Source organism: Sciurus vulgaris (assembly GCF_902686455.1).
Source record: "Sciurus vulgaris genome assembly, chromosome: 3".
Taxonomy (NCBI): domain Eukaryota; kingdom Metazoa; phylum Chordata; class Mammalia; order Rodentia; family Sciuridae; genus Sciurus; species Sciurus vulgaris.
This window is the reverse complement of record NC_136463.1, coordinates 65055290-65077701: the sequence shown is the minus strand read 5'-3', so window position 1 is coordinate 65077701 and position 22412 is coordinate 65055290. Positions and strand designations below refer to the sequence as shown.

The 22412-nt window shown below is 39.2% G+C and overlaps 1 protein-coding gene across 5 annotated transcripts in view; it reads right to left on the bottom strand.

Annotated features, from left to right (window-relative positions):
- LOC306656019 (bleomycin hydrolase) overlaps positions 1–9432 on the bottom strand; it is a 77360-nt gene extending 67928 nt beyond the window's left edge. For all 5 annotated transcript variants that reach the window (XR_013762400.1, XM_079130842.1, XM_079130846.1 and 2 more), the window contains exons 1-3: positions 9265–9432; positions 6504–6785; positions 1905–2183 (exon numbers count right to left, since the gene is read on the bottom strand). Coding sequence is in view for 4 of the 5 variants with exons in the window: in XM_079130842.1 (XP_078986968.1) it covers positions 1905–2183; positions 6504–6785; positions 9265–9343 (640 nt within the window). In the remaining variant the exon portion in view is untranslated. The remainder of the gene's footprint in view (positions 1–1904; positions 2184–6503; positions 6786–9264) is intronic.
- Between the last annotated feature and the right edge of the window lie 12980 nt (positions 9433–22412).

Here is a 22412-nt window from a genome sequence, read left to right as displayed (position 1 = left end):
AGCTTTCATTCCACAAACAAGCTGAAAACTATCTGAGCCATTGGCTCACTTTGGAGTCTATGTTTCTGTTGGAAGTGACTTTGACAAACATAACGGCACCTCTCCTCTGTCCTGTTTTTATGCTCTCATTTGTAACCAGATTTGGTATCTCCACCTCCTTCCTTCATTGTGGTAAAATGATTTTGGCAGATGGGCTCAAGAAAACTTCATGATGCTGGGCATGGTGGCACATGCCTGTAATTCCAGATACTTGGGAGCTTGAGGCAGGAGGATCCCAAATTCAAGGCCAGTCTGGGCAATTTATGATACCTTGTCTCAAAAATATAAAAATTAAAGAAAAAAGGGCTGAGAATGGAGTTCAGCAGGAAAGTGCTTGCCTAACACGTGGAAGGCCCTGGATTCGATCGCCAGCACCACACACACGCATAGCTCTGTGATGTCATTTCTAGCTTTGCATGGCTTCATTTAGAAACTACCCCACTGAGCAATGAAGCTGGGAGAGCCTTATGGAAAACTTGGCACTGAGCCTCAGCACCAGCAGCAGAGCGCTTATATTATAAAGGCAGCCAACAGTCAGGGAAGTAACAAAGCAAGAAGAAATAAGAAAAACAAGTTGGTTTGGAAGAGCTCCACCCAAAACAAGTTTCTGCCCACCCGAAAGGCAATTTGCTGATTGCCACACAAGCTGTATGAGATTCCCCCCCACCCCGCCTGTGGCATAGAGCAATTACAATTTCTTTTTAACTGAAAGGAATGGTATAATTTCCCAGCCCCCAAGTGTGGTCTTACACCCAGTTAGAATGACACGGCATGAGGCATACTACTGTGCTTATGGGACCCTGGGGAAGGTAAAATGCCACAAATTTCAAGGCGATGTCCCTTCTACTGTTTCTATCTATAGGTACTTAGTATCTACAGATATTGTATCTACAGGTACTTAGATTATTTGTGAGATTGGTTTTTAAAGCAAGTAGTGCCTAGTAATTTGTTCTGCAGGACAAATTACTGAACAGTCACAATGATGGGAAGTCAACCAACAGCAATTCTTCCCATCAGCCACTCTGTTCATGTCCTGACTACCCCTACTGGGAGGGAAGAGGAAAGAAGAATACATCAGTATTGGGTACATCAATCCATCATTTCTGGCAGGGGTTCAGTTGGCTTCCTGGACACTGGCAACAGTAGCATGAGTAGGTACAGGGAAGCAAATGACAAAGTGAATAATGTTCTAACAAGATATAGGAGCCTCAGCTTGTTTGGCTGCTTCCTGCATACTGGCCTGAGACCAGAGAATGCGTGCATGAGCATTTTCTGCATCTGCTACACCAGGTATCTCGCCTTTCTCTTTTGGTCTGAGCAAAAAAGTGAGGAGGAAAAAAAAAACTTAGATCTTCATTGTTCTCTGTTATTGCAGAGGTGATAAACCTGGGTAGATATAGCCGGATATAGTGGCACGAGCCTGTAATCCCAGCAGCTCAGGAGGCTGAGGCAGGAGGATGGCAAGTTCAAAGCCAGCCTCAGCAAAAGTGAGACCCTAAGCAACTCAGTGAGACCCTGTCTTCAAATAAAATACAAAACAGGGTTGGTGATGTGGCTCAGTGGTTGAGTGCCCCTGAGTTCAATTCTTGGTACCAAAACAAAACAAACAAAAAACAGAATTGCTTCCTACATTTGGTTCTAGCAAAAGACCTTTGCTCAAAAGGTAGCATTTGCTATGGAAGGGCATAATTCCCTTAAAAGAACTGACTAGAATTCTTAATGGGAAATTCCCTGGGTGGGGATAATTCTCCAAAAAAAATCTAGATTCTAGTACAAGTGTCATCATTTGTTGTCACCAAAAATATTTACTGAGCCTCTATTATGAGTTTTTCACCATTCTGGATATTACTTAAAAAGAGAGTTACCTTTAACAATCAGGTGAAAGTCCAAGGTTTCCACTTTCAGAGGTGAATTTGCAATACAATTGTAGGTTCCATTGTCAGATTTCTGGACTTTGGTGATTGACAGTTGAATAAACTCACTTGTCTGTTGGATTTGGTGATGGTTTTTCTCTAAAGTGAGAAAGTTATTGTTTTTGTACCACATCATCTGAGCCTGGGGGTTGGATTTCACATTGCAAACCAACTTCACATCACTGTCTTCCTCAACTGTTTGGAACTCAGTACCACTTAGGAGGGGAGGAACTGCAAGATTCAAGCATTTAAGTTTAATTAGAATATAAGCAGCAATTTACCCATGTTTCTTATGTAGTCATTCACTCATTTGCCAAGAATTTATTGAGTACCTGTTTTGTGCTCAGCATGGACTAGGAAATAAAGATATAATGGTAAACACACTTAGTTCTAAACCTCATAGAACATTTATTGTGGAGAAGACAATGAAACAGTATATGATTATAAACATCCTTGTATATGATATTGAATCTGTGCCAACTAGACAATTTGTAACAACTCAAGAGTATAAAACTTGGGTCTGCTCTCTGAGGGTAAATACAATAAACTAAGTTGTGCTAGAGTTGCATAAAACAGTGTAATACTAAGAAGGCAGGCACTAGCATTAGCTCTAATTCCATCTACACCACTTACTTCTGATTTTGAGATAGTTATTCAACTATTAAGGTCTTGGTTTCCTCATCTAAGAAAAATGGGATGATAATACCTACCTCATGAGTTGTTGTGAAGGTTAAATGCGATAATCCCTGTAAAGAATTTATGGTAGTGCTAGCTACTATTATTACTGTAGTGGTGGTAGTTCTGAAGGCTACCTGTACCCTCTTATTTTTGCATTTTATCTAGCTATATATTTCCTGGCTAAATATATATATGTAGATATATAAATTTATACCAAGGATTGAACCCAGGGGCACTTAACCATTGAACCATATCTTCAGCCTTTGTACATTTCATTTTGAGACAGGGATTCATTAAGTTGCTTAGAGCCTTACTAAGTTGCTGAGGCTGGCTTTGAACTTGCAATCCTCCTGCCTCAACCTCCCAAGCTGCTGGGATTACAGGTATGCTCCACTATGCCTGACTATGGCCACATATTTTCCAATGCATATTTGCATTTCCTCAATGATCCTCTAGAGAAAAATACCCTCCTCCTAGGGCTGGGGAGATAGCTCAGTTAGTAGAGTGCTTGCCTCGCAAGCACAAAGCCCCGGGTTCAATCCTCAGCATTGCAAAAAAAAAAAAAAAAAAAAAAAAAAGCTCCTCCTCCCAGAAGGTGTTCTGATCCTAGCAACTCTGGCATTGATGGGAGGTTAGTAGGCCCTCTCATCCCTCCATGTGTTACTCCTTACTCCCTTCATAAGAACAGCTATAGAACCATAGATGGTCAAACACATTTACTGAATCTTTCACAGATAATTCCAATCCATCAAACCCTCCACCAAAGTTTTCCAACATCTAAGGGGAGAAACAGCTGAGCTGACTTCCCCTCTTCTCTGTGTCCCTTGCATTTTCTGGCAAAGGTGCAGAAGATTAATAAAATGGTTAAAGAGTGGGCAGTAGGAAGGAGGTAGACATGGAGGAGAAAAAAGGAGCTTGTATAATCTGCACACTGAATAATTAGACCCTGAGTAGGCTGCACTATTAATAACTTTCTCAGAAGAATGACATTTTGTTGCTCTTTGGAATGAGCTTGAGTTCTGTATCCATATCCAACAAGGATGTTATATGGTATTCAGATATGTAGGAAGCTGCTGGAATAGTGAACATATCTACCAAATAGAAAAGTTTCATTTGTGGACAAATCCTATTGGGTATTTCTTTTAACTTAGCTATTTAAGCCTAATGTTTAAGTATGTCAGCTATACAGGAATATTCCCTTTTAAAAAAAAAATCAGTGCATTTCAAATAAACCTAAGATCCTCTTCGACCCTGGTCTGTCATTTTCTGACTCCCCAGGTATATCCACTGCTATGAATTTAGAATAAATCCTTTCAGATCTTTTTTAAAAAATAGTTTTCTATATATATAGTGTACTCATAGGAGAAAAAAATGTATTTTTAGGAACATGGGAAACATTTATGTAAAAGACTTAATTCTCTTAATAACTTGCATGTTTTTGAGATACCACAATGAATCACATACAGAAAAACTAGCTTACTGCTTTTAGAGTGCTTTTAGAGTATAAAATAAGACTATTTCAGTTTGGTGGGCATTAGATGGTTTCATTTAAAAAGGGCAAACAATGCTACAATAAGTATCTTTACATACATCTTTGTATGCACATGTACGTGCTTTTCTCCATGGTTAACATCTAAAAGGAGAAATGCTGTATCACAGGGTAGGCATACTTTAAATTTTGATAGATATTGCAAAAGAGGTAGTCTCAATTTATACCTTGTGCAATAATAGCAAATGAAAGAAGCTATTTTTTTTTATACCCTTCTCCAAAGAGCATATCATTCAGGCTCCATTCAACTATTTTTTATTTTTATTTTTAATTTTTGGTTCTGGAGATTGAACCCAGGGCCTCACACATGCTGAGCACTTACTTTACCACTGTGCTATACCCTGCTCCCACTTGCTCTGCTATTTACAACTATAATAATACTTCCTTTAGATAGTACATAATATTCTTCTCACATTTATAAACTCATTTTGGTTTATTGGTTGATGAGTATGTGTCAATTATTGTCACTATGAATCATTGACCAATTGGTTACATATATGTGTATATACGTGTGTAGCCACAGTGTTTAGAAGATTGTTATAAAGATGATTTTACAAGTGATTTGAAGGGCTGGAGTCTTCGCTTAGTGGTAGATTGCTTGCCTGGCATGTGTGAGGCCCCGGGTTTAATACTCTTGCACCACATATAAATAAATAAAATTGAACAAAAGATCAATTGCCAATTAAAAAATTTTTAAAAGGCAATTCCAGGCTGGAAAACTAAAGGCAATTTCTTTAAGCCACCAAATCATATTATTGGCGTTGTTGCCATGTCTCCCTTAAGAAGATACCATGGGGAAAGCACTAAATTAGGAGCCTGGGGATTCATGTTCTGTTCTCAGTGCCAACTATGATTTGGGACTCCAATTCAGGCCTGTTTTCTCATCTGTCAGTTCATAAGGCTGAATTACAAAACCACCAATGTCCTCTGATAGTCTTGGCTTCTTTATCAAAGTTGCCAAGAGATAGCTTGCTAAAAATTACATTTTATTGCCATGAGTGAGGCTGTTGAGTTTGATTCCCCCTCCACCACCACCAGAAAAATAAAATCACATCTTATCAATTCTTTGAAAAAAAAAAAACAAAGTTCCTTTGCTGGGGAACCTGCAAATGATTCACTCAGGAAACTCAAACTGCAGGATGTCAGGATTTTCCAGAGCTGAGTTACTCAGCATTTTCTCCACTCATGTATTTTGGTAGCAAGGACATCAAATTTTCCCAGAAAAGTTGGTTGAGCTCATTGGATTAAGTAAACTTGACTTTTATTACAATGTTGCAAGTTGAGAGCTCTTTCTATCAAATCTTACCACTCCCCACCCCACACCATTGTTCTACTCTACATGGTCCTTCAACCACACCTCCCCTGTTTAGAACCTTGTTTAGCTTTCCACCCATACAACACATATAAGCACCTATGTAGTATCTTTGGATGGTTCCCTAAATTTTGTATATAGTTTCAACAATGGGGTATCTGAAACTCAACCATTGAAGAGCTTCGCATTTTTTGGTTTTGTTTTGTAGTGCTGGGGATAGAACCTAGTGCTTTGCACATGTTAGGCAAACACTATAACTGAGCTGCATAAGGTGATATTAAATGATCCCAGTAAAGATATTTCTAAACACAATACAAAAGCTAAAAACCACAAAGAAAGGATTGGTAATTTTAAACATAAATGTAAAAATGTTCAACATGACCAAAAAAAAGCTATAAAAAATTCAAAAATATATAGGAGCCGGGCATGGTGTCGCATGCCTATAATCCCAATGACTCAGGAGGCTGAGACAGGAGAATCCCAAGTTTGAGACCAGCCTCAGCAATTTAGCAAGACTCTCTCTAAAATAAAAAATAAAAATAAAAAAGGAGACATACAATTAAAAAAGGGGGATATAACTCAGTGGTAGCGCACTCCAGCTTCAAACCCCAGTATCAAATAAATAAATAGGAACACTGCTTACCATCCAAATTGGCAAAGGCCAATTCCTCTTAATTTTTAAAGTTGTTATAAAAATGAATGAGAAAGAGTGCAAATATTCAATAGAAAAATAGGTAAAGGACATGAGCAGGCATTTCACAGAAAAGAAACACAAATAGCCAATACATTTATGAAAAGGAGAGTACCCTAATTCTTAATTGAAAAAATAAAAGGAAAAATTCAAAGGAGACCAGCAGATACTCAGTGCTGGTGAGTGTGTGGGGAAGTAGGCACTCTTACGCTTTGTTGTGGGGGCATTAATGGGATCATTTGGCAAAATCAAGACCTAGATTTCAACTACCATTTAATGTAGCACAGACATTCAGATTGATTTTCTTTTCCCTTCACTCACAAATAACATTCAGCACCACTGAGACAGACACTGTCTGATCCCTCTGCAGCTTGCAGGTAAAGTTGACTCCATTGTCATTTTCACTGATGGAGGAGACACAGACAGAACTGGAGTTGATATTGTTTCCAGGTTTCAAGTCCACTCTCCCATCTTCTCGGTACCAGAGAAGTTCTTCATCTCTTGTGTGGTTTTGAACAGCACACTCCAGAGATGCTTGGACGCCACGTTGAGAATCCAGAATATAGTTCTCAGTTTTACCATTCACAGTTAAAACAGAACTACCTGGGAGTATAGGAAGAAATGTATTAAGATATGCTGAGTGAACAACCGAGAATATTCATCAATAGGGGAATGTTACATTAGTGCAACAAAATGTATTCTCAGCAATTAAAAATGGTCCTATGATCTATATGACTTTACAAAGAAATGCATTCATAATGTTATTAATTTTAAAAGAAAATGATTAAAACTGGTGGTCACCAAATTTCAATCCACAATGAAATCACCTGTAGCTTTTTTTTTTTTTTTTTTTTTGTGGTACTTGGAATCCAACCCAGGGCTTCATTCACACCCCTGCCACCGAGCTACATACCCAATCCCTTTATTTTTTATTTATTTATTTTTTTTACTTTAAGACAGAGTCTTGCTAAATTGCCCAAACTGGTCTTGAACTTGCCTCTTTTCTCAGCCTCTAGTCACTGGGATTACAGGCATGCATCACCATGCCTGACTCACCGGAGATCTTTTATAAAGTCCTGATGCCATGCTTTCATCACCAGACAGCCAACTGATTGACATGAGTGCAGGGTGGGCATTGAACTTTTCATTTTTATTTTTTTATTTAATTTTTTACTTTAAAAAAATAAACATTTTTTCCAGATTTTTTATTTATGCATTATAATTATACATAATAATGGGATTCATTGTTACATATTTATACATGCACACAATGTAACAATATTAATTTGTTCAATTTGATTCACCAGGCATTGGGCTCTTTTGAAGCCCCCCAGGTAATTCTAATGTGCAGTGACATTTGAGAATCACTGGGTCAGAAACTAGAATGTGCAGAATAATCCCAGAATGATCCTATATGCATATATATGTATATATAAATAAATATAAACATATTATGTGTGTATATGTAATCTATATGTTTATGAGGAAAAGACTTGGGAAGAAATCTTACATACATTGACTAGGATTTTTAAAAGTAAAGAAAAATTGGAGAAGTACTTAACAGACTTAATTCGTTTAATTTAGGAGTTAGAAGTAGGAAAGTAAGGGAGCAGAAATGGGGAAATAGAAAGGAAAAAGCACTATAGCAAAGTGGGAAATTATTTAAGGCATAACATTAGGTGAAAAGGCAGAATATGCATTAAATCTCTGACAATTACTGCAAGTGTATCAAAAATTGAATATGCATAGGGGCAGAAAATGACTTGAAACTGCTTTTCTGATCCGATGACTGGATTATAAACAAATTTGGTCCTGCATTTCTGATGTTTTGACACTATTTTGGCAGTGTAGTAAAATAAAAAGATGTCTAAATAGCAATGATTTGTGGGATAGACAACTTTTTCTGGGGTGGGTGACCAGGATATATAGCTGTTTGGTTTTTTTTTCCCAGCTCTAATTTTTTTGAAATCCTTACATTACATAGCAATGTATGTGAATTTTGGTCTTTATTTTTCCTGGTTCAGAACAAATAACAAAAGTTAGAACTTTAGCTGCCATAATTCTGCCCCCCCCCAATATATGCTAATATATTCTGTAAATATTAACTTGTCCTTTTTATTTTGGATTGAATCCAGGGTCTCAAGCATGCAGGGCAAGCATTCTACCACTGAGTTAAAACCCCCACCCCAATTTGTCTTTTATACAGCACAAGCCTTGGGCTGGGGTTGTAGCTCAGTGGTAGAACCCTTGCCTAGCACGTGTGAGGCATTGGGTTTGATCCTCCTCATCACATAAAAAATAAACAAAATAAAAGATATTGTGTCCATCTACAACTAAAAAATATTAAAAATGTTTTTAAAAAGCACAAGGCTTTGGTAAAGTAATGGGATTGTGACCTACTATTTTCTAAAAAAATTAAGACATCAAAATGTTGAATGGTTACCCCTGGATAATGGGACTTCAAAGGATTTTTACTTGTTTTTTTTGGGGGCGGGCAATGCTAGGGATTGAATTCATGACATTGAACATGCTAAGCAAGTGCTCTACCACTGAGCTACATTTGAAGGACTTTCATAGAGTACCTAGTTTATTTTTAATTTTTTGGTGTTTGAAATTGAAGCCAGGGTCATGCACATACTAAGAACTACGCCTGAGTCCCTTGCCTAATTTCTATTACCATGATTATGTATTGCTTTTAAAATTCGGAGACAGGAGAAGCTACTTCCAGTTGCGGAGGTGGGAGAAAATTGCAGGAAAGATTCTCCTGTAAGTAGTATGTTCAAATAATGAGAAAATTATTTTGGATAAGATTAGTATTGAAATGCATTAAAATGTAGGAACAGTTCAGCAGCAACTCTGGAGAGAATAAGGTACTGTATCACCCTATCTTGTACTATCAAAATCACAAAAATAATATTTTTCCACTTAGTTTTTTATTATGTTATCAGACATTTATACTAAGTCATACCAACTGTGTACATTTCAAATTGGAATTCAAAGACGTACCCAAGGCCCATCCATCACGTTTTTAATCTGAAATTTTTCTTTATCTAAAAAGAGGCCAAAGAGAATATCAACTTACTTGTCTCTCGTGGCAAAAATAAAATTGTTGTGAGGAGTAATATGTACTCTTGCGTTAGACTGCTGCTCTTCTGTGCCATCCTTAATGAATTGAAGTCAGATCTACTGTGGGAAAAGAATGCAGTTGGTTCTGTACTTTGGTCTACAATGAGTTTATGAACCTTCTTCCTGTCTACGAGGCATTCAAAATAGAGTACCAGATGAGTCATCCCAGTTATAACGGTACTACTTCTAGTTTTTAATTAAACAATTCTGTTCTGATTAAGTTCAAAGTACTTTTAGTATTAAGAAAAAAAATTTTTTTTTCAGGTGACCAAAAGAAAAATACAAAGAAATAGGCTAAAAGATATGGAGCAGCCCTGGGGGAAAATAAAACCAGTCTTCCCTAGAGAAATTGACAGAACATCCTCTTAACAGAAAGAGAAATGAAATTTGCTTCATTCTCAGATGGTCCTTACTAAACAAAGTAACTTGTTTTGAAAGACTTTTTTGGGTCATCTTTGGTCATTTTGTTCTCTGGTCACAGGGAGTTTTTCTTTTGTTTTGTTTTTGTTTTTCTTTTTGGTACCAGGGATTGAACCCAGGGGCACTTAATCACTGAGCTGCACCCCCAGCCCTTTTTATTTTGTATTTTTATTATTTATTTAGTACTGGGAATTGAATCCAGGTGTGCTTAACCACTGAACCACATCCCCAGTCCCTTTTTTATTTTATTTTTAAATATTGAGACAAGGCCTTAAGTTGCTCAGGGACTCATTAAGTTGCTGAGGATGCCTTTGAACTTGGGACCCTCCTGCCTCAGCCTCCCGAACCAACTACATGTGGTCAGAAAGGACTCAATTGAAAAATAGCCTCTAGTTTTAAATGATGTTAATGTCTTTGCAACTCCCCTCTTAATACTTTTCCTTCTTAACCCAGAATGGACCAAAATTAATAAGTAATCAAGGCATCCTTTTTCCATTCTGTGCATTTGCTCCTGCATCCTTCCTTCTTCCTAAAACATTCTCTTCTTCCATCTGAGAAAAATGTTTCCATTACTTCAATAGTATACTAGGGATGTAGTTCAGTAGTAAAGCACTTGCCTACACATGCAAGGCCCTGAGTTAATCCCCAGCACTCAAAAAGAGAGAGTAAGAAAAGAAAGAAAGATTACTACTTTAAGTATAAAAGAAACACATATGGAAGGCCTTCCATGCAGTGGACACCGTGCTAAACACTTCACATACATTCCTTCAATCCCAATCGAGTCCACAACCACCACCATCTTGAGGTAGTTTCTAAAGGTATAAAGACATGACGCATTTTTTTCAAGATTCCCCAAAATAATAAATGTCAAAGTCAAGATTCAAATTCAGGACTCCCAAGACCATACTCTTAACCACCCTCATGCCTAGATTAATATTCTCTTCCTTTAAAAAATACTGTTAATCCTTTTCAATCTCTGGCTATTCCATTGACTTAACAATTTATAGAGTTTTGTCCCCTTAACCTAAGTATTAGCTGTCAAAAACTGGAAAGTACCTAGAACTACTTTGGGTATAATAAATCCTCCCCTGTCCCAGGCCTGTCCTGACAGGAGCAAGTTTTATCCCTGCCAGGCTCACCCTTTCTGGTTGGCAGGCCTATATCAATCTTTTAATAATAAGATGTGATTAGTACTAATATTGAGTCTTTTGTAATTTTAATATTTTGCCAAATATATTTTTATCATACTGTTGTAATAGTGATGATTTCAGAATTAATAGAGGTTTTTCAAACACTCTCCACTATAAGTACTCAATAAAACCTGGAAGTGTGGGCTTCTTGGCAGATCTTCCCCCATCCTGTGAAAGGGGAGAATTGATACCTTTTCTTTCCTTATTCTCCACTAAGACAGTAGTTTTTCAAAATGAATTTCCCTTACTTGTCTATCTGTACTTCAAGACAGGCTTACCACTTACCTGTGAGTATTGAAAAGTTGACTTCCTTGCCTGACTGGTCTTCTGCCCCAGAACCTTAAATTCTTTCCCTGTTACTATCCTTTATAATCCTTGAATTTGAACATTTTATGACAGTAGGGTCAAATAAATTAGATAAAGTGGGTTCAAAGTCTGTTTCTCTTTATGGATTCTTAGAGAAGATAGTAATTGAAAAAGACATCTTCTTAAGATCTAAGTTCTTCTGTGTACCTAGGTTTCTAGGTGGAGCAGGATATTGCTAACAGGGGTGTATTGTTCCAAGGAAGACTGAACTTGTGCAAAAGTTTGTAGCACATCTTGCTGAACTCATACTCAATGGGATGACTATGCTTTGACAATCTGATAGCCGGGGGGTTGTGATGGGACAAGTCCAAGGAGAGGTTTGACTTTTGCAACAGATGAAACACTAGAAGATTCCACACAATTTAAATAATATTGGCAAAGTATTACTTACTATAGGTAACCTGGGCACAGTGTATAAGCTGTGCCAAGCCAGGGATAGTTTTAGCTTATTGAGGCTCTCACCTGATTGGGGAATCCTTGCAATATACTTTTAAGAATTAGCAATTGGGTATAACTTATTTTGCTGATAAAAAGACATATATTTATGGTGTTATTACCAGTGCAAATATTATCTGCCAAGTACTATTGTTTCTGTTTATACAAAAATAGAAGAATATTTATGTTTATTCACACATTTTCATACACTGGTTAAGCACACCAGAGATCTGACTCTTACTAGCTGTAAGTCTTCAAAAAGTTATTTAACTTCTATATGAGATTCAGCTTCATCAATACAATGGGGATAATAATAGTTCCCTCCCTACAGAATCACTGTGAGGAGTAAATGAAATGGAACATGTAAAACTGCTCCACAATAAGCTCTTATTAAGCAGTAACTACTTATTAGTATTAATATTATTATGATAGGCTGGGCAGGGCATAATAAACAAGCACAACCTCACTATGACATTGCTCAAGCAAGGATCATCACTAAGAGCAACTCCTGTTGGCTGGGGCCAAGCTCCCCTTAAAGCAGGTATTGAGTTTGCTTCTCCATGGATCCAAGAGCAGTGTGCTCTATGATTATCATTTAAAAATGAATTTGGCCAGGGACAGATGTCTTGGTTCTTAGTTCCTGCAAAGCAGACCTGAGACAAAGTTTTGGATGCAAATAGTTTATTTAAAGGTCATCTCAGGAAGCACAGTAAGAAGATAGAGAAGGGAGGAAAACTAATAAAGGATGTATTAATGGACAAGTTAGTGATGTCAGCAACTATCAACATGGAACCTTTGACATGTCTGTAGAACACATCGTATGATCAACTCATGATGGGAAAGGGAGTTTGGGTATTTATCCAACAACTTCTCTCCAGTCTTGGAGTGTTGTCCCAGCCCTTTCAGCTTACCTTCTGAGGGACAGTGTACTCTCTCAAGCCAGAGCCAAGAATGTCCAGAAAAAGACACAAGAAGTTACTTACTATATGAGAATTGTTTGTAGGTAACCTCTATGTAGGCCAAGGGGGTGTGGGTAGGGCATCAACAACAACTTCTACAACTGGATATTAGATGATATAATGGTTAAGTATTCATAGGTGTAATAATGGTATTGAAATTATTTAGGAGAATGTCCTAATTCCCAGGAGATGCCTGCTGAAATACTTAGGGGTTAAGTGTCATGATGAGTACAACTGACTTTCAAATGATCTAGCAAAAATGGGAGTGGGAATCTAGCTCAGTGGTAGAGTTTGTGCATGCACAAACTGGATTCTATCTCTAGCATTCAAAAATAAATAAATAAATAAATAAATAAATAAATAAATAAATAAATAAATAAAATAAATACACATACATAAATAAATAAAATAAATAAATACACATACATACATAAAATAAATATAACAAATGTTAACTAACATTTACTGAATCCAGGTAGGAGTATATAGATCTTCATTGTGATATTCTTTTAACTATTCTGAATGTTTGACATTTTTTTATAATTAAAATGTTGGGGAAATATAGTTAGCAGATATTTATTGAGTATCTACTATGTGCCAAGTATTCTCATATTGGGATACCAGTCTCATTAAAACCAATATGGTGGTTTTGTTTTGGATTAGGAAAATATGGTTTCTTAAGTCACTATTGCCATCTGTGGAAAATTATAAAAGCTCTACAAAACTACGATGAATAGTGTTCACTGATCTCCACATTAAGTAAGTACTCTGAGAAATAGATGAGGAAAACAAAACTCTGGAGCTTCAAGGGTCTTATATTCTAGAGTGAAAAGTTACTAAGATAATCCAGGAGACCCATAGATTACCCTCAGGTGCTGAAGAAGGATTTCCAATAAGAAAAATGGTAGCATGGCGCCTCTTTTGGAGAGTCAAAGAAATGATATGATTGTTCAAGGTCATATACATTCCTGGAACATTCCTCTTTCCTATAGCTGACAGAGGGAGAAAAGATTTTTCCATAATTAGGTAAGCCTAGTAGTTAACCATTAAGCCCAAGTAATTCAGCTGGTTTGAGTATTAATAAAGTTCAGGGCTGGGGTGTAACTCCGTGGTAGAGTGCTTACCTAGTATGTACAAGGCCCTGGTTTCAATCCTTAGCACCACAAAAATAAACAAAACAGAGTTAAATACTCCATAGCTTCCATAAATAGCTTAGGCCCTAGAAAGTGGGGAAGGAAGGGCAGCATTAAAACTGGAAATTCCAGAAATAGAGACCCATCTACTCCATATTCTACAGGCCCAGGCATTTCTGGAAAGGTAAAAGAAAAAGGAGTCTAGGAACTGGCAGCCACGATTTTCAGACTAAGGTGAGTATAAGAATTACAGGGGCCTGGAGTGTATACCTCAATGCTAGAGTACACTCAGCATTTGAAAGGCCCTGGGTTCCGGCCTCAGTTGCAAAGAAAAGAATCACCTTTCCTTCATTCTTTTTGATAAGACCTAGGAATCTTATCTTTAACAAGCCTCCTGGGTTTTTAAAGACTATGGGACTAGGCATTGACCAGGGTGATGAAGATGAAAACCCTTTAGGAAAGGGGACATATCTAGCACAGTGCCTAATGCATGGTAGGTACTCAAAAGGCAGGAACGAAGGAAGAAAGGAGTAGGCATCCTGCCCACTCAAATAAAGTAGAGGTGCAAGTTGGGTGCCCTTCCCCAGGAGGGGGATGTATACTCGGGCCTGCCCTGTGGAAGACTGGCTTCATGGATGTACACGCCTCATAGTCCTTTCCATTGTGTGGGAGTGAAAAGTAGGAGAGAGAAGCAAACAACTAAAGTGTAGAAGAGGCCTGACAGGTGGTGCAGCCAAGTATTGGGCGAGGCCATCCATGGGTCTTCAGCCTCGGTCTTCACGTCACTGTGACTAACTTTGATGTGACAAATACAACAACTCAGTGAATGGCGAGAGGGTTGCAGTCCAGCAGGGTTGTCTGGTCAGGTCATTGGGAATTCCACTGAAGGTTTTAGAGTGAAAGAAAAGCTAGAAATTTGGAGATCTTAGCATCAGGATGATAGAGTGGTTCTTGGACTGATGCAGGGTCCCAGTGTGTTGCCTTTTTTGACCCAGAATCCAACATAATGTCCACTAAACTTCTTACAGGTAGTCATAGGAGTTCAGCTAAACAGTGATGAATGATGATCCTCTACCCACTCCCCAACCACCACATATCAGGATTCATTTATTTATTTTGTACCAGAGAAGCTTAATCACTGAGCCACATCCCCAGCCCTTTTATTTTTTTTTAAATCATTATTATTTCTTACAAATTATTCAACTGTTTATCATACATAAGACCACATAACTATAATACAAAGGGGAGTTCTTTTTCATTTAACTTTACAATATACACAGCAAGTCTGGACTAGATCTTACAATCTGAACACAGGTATTTAACCTTTTCCATGCTATTTATGTTTACAATGCACAGAAGTCCTATAAGCAAACTGTGTAGTAAAGCACAAAACTGGACTGTAACATAATAGAGTATGCAGAAGCATTGGATTTTATGATTTTCTTTATAAATATTGGTTTAAAAACTGTTTTAGGATTTTTTGGGGTTTCTGTTTTTTGGTGCTTGCTAAGATGTGTTAATTTTTATTTTGAGGCAGGGTCTTGCTAAGTTGACTTAGGGCCTTGCTAAGTTGCTGAGGTTGGCTTTGAATCCTCTTGCCTCAACCTCCCAAGCCACTGTGCACAGCTCAGGATGCTTTCCTCATGAAAAATCTTAGAACTTAAATCAAGACCTGAATTGCTACTGGGGGTGTATCTCAGTGATATGGTATGGTTAGCATGTGCAAGGTCCTGGATTGGATTCCCTGAACACACACAAAAACCTGAATTGCCACCTCTAGGGTTGCAAGATTTAGCAAGTCAAAATACAGAGCACTCTATTAACTAATAATTTTTTTTAGAACAAGTATGTTCTATGCAACTACTAATAAGCTTATTCATGAGAAAGCCAATATTTGGCATATTGTTATATTTTTAAAGTGATTATTTTCCTGAAACTCACATTTAACTTATCATTCTATCTTGTATCTATTAATTCTACATCAGCCTAACCCTTGTTTTTTTTTAATATTTTTTTAGTTGTTGATGGGCCTGTATTTTTATTTATATATCTATTTATATACAGTGCTGAGAATGGAACCCACTCCCTCACACACGCTAGGCAAGCACTCTACCACTGAGCCACAACCCCACCCCTCCTAACCCTTGGTTTTTAAAAATAGGTGAGGAGATGAAATGCAGGGAGGTAAAGGGATTTGTCCAAGGGACATAGCTCTTTAGTAGTAGAGCAGGGGATCAAAATCCATTATTGGTTGCCCCCTACATTTTTTCCCAAAAGTCTTACTTCAGAGTTTCTTAATTTGGTTTCTTAGAACATCAAGGAAATTTCTGAAACTTTAAGCAAAAATTGTGTGTGTATGTGTGCGTGTATATACATATGTGTGTTTTTCTGGAGGATGGTCTCCCATCTTAGTCTGAATAGACTAAGACATCGTCTTTCCCTCCACCGCCTACCTAAATCAAAACCAAAAATTCCTCTAATCTATCCTATATTCTTCCTTCATTGCCCTCCATGAAATTTTAACTTGAAGAGAGGAGTAAGAGAACTAATTTATTTTATTGATACTGGCGTTTGAACCCAGGGATGCTTAACCACTAGGCCAGGCTCCCAGCCCTTTAAAATTTATTTTTTATTTTTTATTTTGGGATAGGGTCTCAATAAGTAGCTTAGGGCCTCACTAAATTGCAGAGACTGACTTTGAACTTGTGATCCTCCTATCTCTTGTTCTTTACTGAGTATATATTACTTGCTCTTTCATCTGATCTTCACATCCACCTAAAGGTGCCCATGATCATCACTTCTGTACAGGTAAAGACACCAAGGCTCAGCAGGTCTTTGGCTAAAGATCATAAAACTAAGATGGGGTTGGGGATGTAGCTCAGTGCTACAGCACTTGCCTGTCATATGCCAGGCCCTGGGTTCAATCCCCAGCAACACACGTGAGCATACACATACACACACACACACACACACACACACACACACACAAACACAATGAAATAAAACTAAGACAGGACCTGTGTCCTTTTCCCCAAAACCCCCTGCCTCCAGATTGCTAGCAAGTTAGAAACTATGTTGGGTTTTTATTCCCCAGTTTCTTCCACTTCTTGGAGCTACAGCCCCAGAACACCCTGCAGAGAATAGGTAGAAGTTGGCAGTGATGTGACCTTTGTGACTGACCACTAGAGGTCCCTTCTTGCCCACAGAGCTTCTGGAACCAGGGGTTGGAGAAGATAGTTCCTTGAAGCAGGTCTCTGCTTGTTACAGGCCTGACTGGCCTCTCCAAGCAGTGAGGTAGGAGCTGGGATATAGCAGGAGAAATATGGAATAAAATGCCTTCCTCAGAAGACGGTGTCTGGGCTGGGGATATAACTCATCCGGTAGAGTGCATGCACAAAGCCCTGGGTTCAATCTCCAGCAACAAAGAAGGTGGGTGACGTCCTCCAGTATCAGTCTTGAAGGCAGAGTTTGCAAGTGGGAACAGGATTCATAAAGCTTCTTCCTCATCCGAAAGGAAAAAACACAGGACATTCCACCACCTACCATCATCAGGCAAACCTCCAATTTCTTCCTGTGGCTTTGGAGGGCGTACTTAATGAAAGTTAATGAAACATCAGGGACCTTCATTTGCACAGGTCCCTTCTAAAGATCCTGTCTCTAGTCCTTGAATGTTTGTCATTTTGTATCTTTTCCCTTAAAGAACTCCCCCACCCCACCCCACACACGAAGTATAGACACATTAGGCCCATAGGTCCTGACTGGCTCTAGGATACGGATTTCAGAGGAGAGGAAAGAGGGTGGGGAGTTTTAAAGGGAAGCCCCCCTGGAGACCATGAGAGGGTTTCCTGTGAGATGAGGAGGCGGTTCATACTCATGCTTAGGAACCTGGCACCCACTAAACTACCAAAGTGCCAAAATTGTGGGGGCACCAGAAATAAGGAGTTCCCTCCTTCTGCATGCCCAGAATTTTCTGTGGCCAGCAGGAGTCTGCCAAATCTTTAGGGTCGGAGTGGTTCGCCAACAGGTCTGTAGCATCCTGTTGGCTGCTTTCTGAATAAACAAATGGTCTTGCCAACCATTGTGTAGATTTTGAAAAAAAAAAACACCAAAATTACAGTTCCAGAGTTCCTATGAGTTGTGATGAACTAACTATGAACTTTACAAAGGAATAAATGATCAGGGTGGAATTGAAATTGAGGGCAAACCTGAATAAAGCTCCTGGTCATAGTTCCTGAATAACCCCATCAGATTTAACCTGCTTCTTCTATTCTTAGTGACCTCCAATCACTTTTCCCCATGCCCAAGTTCATAAATATTCCCAATTCAGGGAGGCAGATTTGAGATCCATTCTCCTGTTCTCTGCATGCTTGGCCTCCTCATGAATAAACTTTTTCTCCTTTGCAAAACTTTCACTTCAGAGATTGGCATACTGCACAGTGGGCAAAACGGAGCTCTATTTGGTATCAATGAAGAAACTGTTTGGGAGCTATGGATGGGTTCCAGAATAAAAGCTATATCCATACCTTTAGAAGCAGATAACAGTAAGGAGCTGGGAGATTTTCCAGTTTTGAAAGAAATTGATTCTGGAAACCTGAAACAGCAATGTGCTGGAATTGTTTTATACCCACTAGTGAGAACTAATTCTGTGTATCTTTCTCCAACTCTGCATTCAGTGACTTCTTTTGGTAGCTTGAAATTGGCCAGAGTGACAATATTTGCATCATTGAAATTGGCAACTACTAACAGCCAGGGCTCTCCCCTTTAGAATTGTTTGTTAGATATTTATATCCTTGCTTGCACCACACCCCAAAGAACCCATGAGTACTTCTCCTGTGTATTTGTATCTGCATAAACACACACAGGAGTATATATGTACACTCTCCTTTTTCTAGCCAGCTTGGATCTCAGCAATCCTCCTTGTTCTGTCACTTTGACATCTGTAGTGTTTTTCTACTAATTACATCCTGATCCCAGACAGTGATCTGTCTTTCTTGAATTCACAATTGTTCTCACCCTATATCAGGAGGCCCTCTGTGCCTCGGGGATTAAGTACCTGACCGTGAAACCTTCTGACGCAGGAATACAATCAGGACAGCAGATGACCCTATTTTTCCACAAGGGAGAAGCACATATTGACAACTTTCTACATGGAAACCATGTTAAGATTTGACCAGTGGTTGGTTGGTTTGCTTCGCAGTGCTAGGCATCGAGCTCAGGGCTTCTTGAATAATAAGCAAGTACTCTACCACTGAGCTATACCCCCAGCCCTGGCCCATGTTCTTTTGAGAAGATCAAAGCTCTTCTATAGTTCTCTCCAATGCTATTCCTCTAGCACACAGAAATTTGAGATGAGCATCTTTTTATCACGTGGATAGAAACCATCAAAGTCATGTGATTTGCTCAGGCCAGGCCTAACAATTGATGTCACTCACATCTCAGCATAAAGATCCTTAGCTGTAAAAAATTATGTGAGAGATATGAGGGAAGGGACTGACATTTGTATGCCTACTCCATGCCACATACTCCTGTAATGAATATTCTCTGAGGAGCCTAGGGTGGGTAGGTCTGCAGTAGAGTGCTTGCCTAGCATGTGCAAGGTCCTGTGTTCAATCCCAGCATCTCAAACAAATAAAAACACCTTTGACAGAGAAATTATCTCTGATTTCCAGATTAAAGAACTGAGGTTCAAGGAATTTAAGAACTCTATTTTAAGAACATATAGCAAGTAAAGAGTGAAGTATTTTGTTAATTATTTAAATAAAATTTAAATCAAATAACATAGTGGAACTTAATCATTTATTATTTCTCTCCATGCCTCCCCTTTCCTAAACCTGTCTCCACCCGCCCCCCCCAACTCTTTCAAGACTTTTAGACTGTTTCTTCTGGTGGTCACTGTAAGCTTGGGGGCACACTAGTGGTCAAATAAAATCGGGACAGAAAGTGGCCAAAGCAAGCTTTATTGGAATTTGGCTCTCAGGGAAATTCCCAGCTGCCCCCCCCCCCCTCCGGTTTACAGGTCAGGGTAGGGAGCAGGAGAAAATCTCACGTGACCCCCCCTTCCCCCCCCCCCGCCCCCCCCCCCCCCCCCCCCCCCCGCCCAGGGCCTGCTCAGTGACAGGTGGAGGTAGGGGCCAGTGGAGTTTTTCTGCCCATATGATTGGTCGCCGTGTGGCGCGCTGCCCTTTGCCTCAGTTGCTCTGCCTTCCGTCCGTCATATAGTCGCCCAAATTCCCACCTAACAGTCACTTTGATGTCTCTATCTTTAACCAATAGGTTTGTAATTAGAATAAGAAGTGCAGTGACTTCCTTTGTTTATTTTGTGCCTGAATCCCCAAAGCTTGAACAATAATTGGTACATGGTAAATATTTGTTGAAAAAAAATATAAATACTTTTTTTCCTCCCTGTGCTGGGAAATGAACTCAGGGCCTCTGAGCTATGTCCTCAGCCCCCATCATTTCTTGGTTTATTAATTGACCTCCTGTTAAGAGGCTCTAGTATGCTAACCATACTTCCTTTCTGTCTCCCCCAACTGATTCCCATTAAGGTGTTGTCAATATTTTTAGTTTCTCACCTGCCTTTTTTAAATGCACATTACAACTTTTTTTCTTCTTCTTCTTCTCATTCCATAACTACCAGTAATCTTTGGACTCCAGTATGAGAATCTTGGTTTCAGGGCAGGTCTGCCTGACTTGAGGGCCCACACTGAGCCTCCCACACTAACCATTTCTGGACTAACCCTAATCCTCTACCCTTTGGAGAAACTATATTTTAAAACAGTAGACGCTGGGAAATGGATTTTTGAACTAGAGACATTCTTGGGCCAGCATGTACTCAAGGAAGAACAGACTAACGATAATGGAGTGAGCCCTAAACAGTTATTTAAATGTCAGGGCTGGGGAAGTGGCTCAGTGGTAGAATGTTTGCTTAGCACGATTGAGATCCTAGGTTCAATCCTCAGACCACATTACATATAGGTCAGAATCTCTTGGAAAAATATCCACAGTCCACATTTTTTCTGACAAACTCCTGTTCCCTAAGGTAAATTCTGGTCCTTTCCACAACCCAGGTGTTGCATTTTGCAACCAAATACTTTGAGCCTAAGAAACTGATAGATACTATGGTTCTACATTGCTGTTGTTGACTCCAAAGACCCCCAAATCTTTCAGCATGCTGTGAAAAGGAAAGTAAGGGCAGCATAGCCCTGACATAAGCCTGGGTGTGGGTGAGACTAAAGAAAGTCACTGACACCACGGATCAGAGGCCTCCAAAGGAAAACACAGAGCCTTTGTTTTCCAAGAGCCTCTGGCTGGCATTGCATACACAACGCAAACACTGTACACGTTGGTGCCTTATACAGATTTTTTTGTTCCTTCCTTTCTCTTCCAGAAGTAGACAAGCTTTGTCTTTTATCTGCATTTCCTCATCCCTGACCACTCCCATTTTGTTCTTAAAGGTACCTGACAGCTCTGAGAATCTGAGTTAGGCACTTGACCCACAGGTCTTATACCCGGCAGACTTTTGGATCTAGATAGCACTCAGGGAGATGGCAGGAGAGCCTAGTTCAGGGCTCTACAGCTCCTGTTAATCCTTCCATGAGCTAAAACCTCCAGGACTAGCTCTTGCTCTGACCTAGCTCTGGCCCCATCCCTGCGGTTCAGTATAGGAATCCAGATCTTTGCAGATTGCCCATATTCTGGACACAGTCAACCTTGTGCACATCCTGGCTCCTTACCCTATTACCAGTGGAAACCTGGTAATGGTTTGTTGTAACTTTTGCCCTATTCTTAGAGTCAATACCTTCCACAAGAAGAACATTGTAGCAATAGTGGGGCTGCTCAGATTATGACACAGCTAGATTTAAATTGCATAAATTTAGGATTTGAAGTTGAACTAAGAGAGCTGAGTTGTTAGTTCGGATTTGACTCAGGAGTAACAACAACAACAAAAACCAGAAATGACTTTCAAAATGCAAATTCATTTTCTGTCTCATTTATGAAGTCCAGGGATCGCCCTGGGCTGGTATGGCAAACTTTATTCCTCCCATTTGGAAGGAAGAACAACAAGTTTAGACCTGTTCCACCAAGGAGGCAGGGGAAACCCACCAGCTCCATAATGGGTGTGTACCTGAGGACACCAGACTTTTCAGTCAGATCCAGCTGACTTAGACCTTGTACCAATCTCCAACACAGTAACACAGCCAGTCAAGTTCTACCTACACTTTTTTTTTTTTTTTGGTGGGAGGGAAGGGGATTGAACCCAGGGCCTCATGAATGTTAAGTATGTGATCCCCCACTGAGCTATACTCCCAGCCAGGTTTTGCCTGCTTGAATCACAGAACACTGAGAATGCAGGCCATGTCAGATGGAGGACCCTTAGAAAACTTCACTGACCAAGACCTGGTGAATTGTAAGGCATCCTACTCGAGGCAAAGTATGGAAATCTGTGAAATTTGTGGCAGGTAGCCTCTGAAATAGCGCCAAGGGATCCCCTCTTCCTGGTATTCATGTTGAAGGAAGTCTTACATTTATTATTTTCTCTCTGAAGATTTAATAATTTTACTCCATCAAATAAACTGACAATAGATAACAAAACAGAACAAA